Source organism: Echinops telfairi, unplaced genomic scaffold (genome assembly GCF_000313985.2).
Source record: "Echinops telfairi isolate 266 unplaced genomic scaffold, ASM31398v2 ScPeMD7_2;HRSCAF=8, whole genome shotgun sequence".
In the NCBI taxonomy this organism is placed as follows: domain Eukaryota; kingdom Metazoa; phylum Chordata; class Mammalia; order Afrosoricida; family Tenrecidae; genus Echinops; species Echinops telfairi.
The window spans coordinates 50,432,883-50,435,208 of record NW_022103898.1 but is presented as its reverse complement, the minus strand read 5'-3'; the positions used below and the strand labels follow the sequence as shown (position 1 = coordinate 50,435,208).

The window sequence follows — 2,326 nt, the reverse complement described above, 5'->3', positions numbered from 1 at the left end:
TCTTTTGTTTGTTATGATTCCAGTATTGGTGTCTAAAATTTCAGTGGCATGTAATAATTTGCCTTACTGAATTCATTATAGAAATTCACTAAAATACCGAATCAAGTAGGTTAAGTATTTACTCTTCATTACAGAGCTCTAGCTTCAACTTTACTAAGTATTCAAGATTTTTCATGTTGGGACAAGCACTACCATTCTAGATAGTAAAACTAGGGAAAAAACAATAACGGTTCTGCAGTTAGCTGCATGCACTTGGCTATCCTTCAGGGAAGTGTTAGTGGTCTTTATTTACCTCTCCTAGAGGTGCTAGAAGAGCTAAATCCCTTCAAAACCTAACAGATCAAATAAGGTGAATAATAGATAGATAATGGGTTCTGGAAGTGAGGAATCATTGTTTATGTTTACTCCCTAAATTACAGATATGTCTATTTTATCTTCAAGGAAGAACTTATGTAATTTCCCATCCAATATAAGCTCTTCCGAGCCAAGGCTTAGGGAGCCCTGGTGATGTAGTTCTGAGCGCAACCTTTGCAACTCGATAGGGTAGTTCTACTCCTTCCTATTGGGTTGCTTTGAGTTGAAGGTCACAGGTTTAAATCAAGCCATAGGTAAATTCTGTTTCATTCCAACCTGCCCCCTTCCTTTATTGCTAAATTGAGCTTGAAGTTTTTGTTCTGTGCTGTATGTCTTCACATGTCCATAAAACAAAATGATAAAAGAATATGTCATCAATAATTGACCCTATTTGTTAGATACTCTCATTTTCATTTTATGGATGAAAAATTAATGCTTAGAGAGATTAAATAACTGTCTAATGTCATGCAGTTAGTAAGCAGGAGAACCAGGATGCAGGCGGAGGTCTGAGATATGAAAATAAATCTTGATTTGTATATTCAACTATGATGTAGCCTATGTGAGGTTAACTATGAAGCAGACTGGTGCCCGTGGGACATTTTCCCAGCAGCACTTTCTGTACTGAGAATGAATTCTGAAGAAAGGACTGCTTTCTTTCTCTTCTTTTTATTAAATTATGCTTTAGCCACATGTAGGAAAGAGTGCGAGCATTTTAGTGTTAGTAAAAATGTAGTGAAACTAAGGAAACCTTTATCAATGCAATTATTCCTTAGGTTTAATAAGAAGACACAGCCTACAACTGATACATGAAATCCTATATAAAATAATGTGCCTTGTTACTGTCATTAATGCCTTGGTGGATTCTGTTCATTAATTTTTGTTCTAAAATTATTTGCAAGGAATAGCAAGACTAAGTTAACCTAGGGTGGAAGAAGTGCCGTACGAGCAGAACAACGTTCCGTATATGTCGCGCTCATATTCTTGGAGCAATCAAACGCATGCGGCATGTCTGTGCACTAAATGCATAACGGGTCTTTACTTCCAGATACGCCTCGTTTTTCTTTAGACGCAAGGAGATCTTTGTCATTCAGTAAGTTCTGTGGGGGTGCAGAGTTCTGCTGTGATTACTTGAATCTTGTCGGGTGCTGTGCTACATATTTAAAATACATGTGTCTTGAACATTTTCATGTTTAATATGCTATTTTTTCTAAAGCCAAGAGAAAAGTTTTGTTTTCTACTTACAATGGGTCCTCTACAATACTGCATGCCATTGAGATGGTATGGATAATCTTACTAAAATGCATATTATCTCATTAGGTGCATGCCCTGAAAATTTGCTGTGTTTTCATGTTGTGTAGGCTTTGATAGAAAAATCTGTTTTCATCCCGATTTCCTCAAGTACTGGCTGCTCTACTTTTAACATAATGCATGAGCCAGGTTCTCCTCCCCACAGGTTAGTCTGGGTTCCGCTTCACGCTGACTCAGTCCGGCAGAGTTAGGAGTAAATGTGCGAGGGCAGAAGTGACGCCGTTCCTCTCTTCCTCTTTCCGGTGTGTACACAGACGGATATGCCTGTGGAGCTTCGACTTTCCTCTGCAATTATTACTTAGGTTTAATAGGAAGACACAGCCTTGAGCTGGGTGGCCTACTGTGCATGTATCCTGGCTCAAAAATTGCTTTATACCTTCTGAGACTAACAAATTGGAATGCCAGCCTTCCCAAGGACCCCAGCAATTGACTGCGTGCCCATAAGATAATTTATTCAAGCAAACCGTATGAGTAGAGGCAGGTCATGAAAATACATTTGATTGCAAAATCCCAAATGTGTAAGAGGAGTCCGTCTCCATTAACACAGGCCTGGATGGGGCCAAGACTCCTCACATTATGGTTGCTACACAAAGCTGCAGTATGGTTACAACAGAGGAAGCCAGGCCTATTTATAACAAAACACAGCATTTTAAAATCATAGGGA

General features: G+C 38.9%; 1 protein-coding gene across 1 annotated transcript in view; it reads left to right on the top strand.

Annotated features, from left to right (window-relative positions):
- Positions 1–2,326, top strand: part of PTPRQ (protein tyrosine phosphatase receptor type Q) — a 276,229-nt gene that overhangs the window by 234,499 nt on the left and 39,404 nt on the right. Inside the window, 1 exon segment of the mRNA XM_045288666.1 lies at positions 1,400–1,444. Coding sequence (XP_045144601.1) covers positions 1,400–1,444 — 45 coding nt within the window.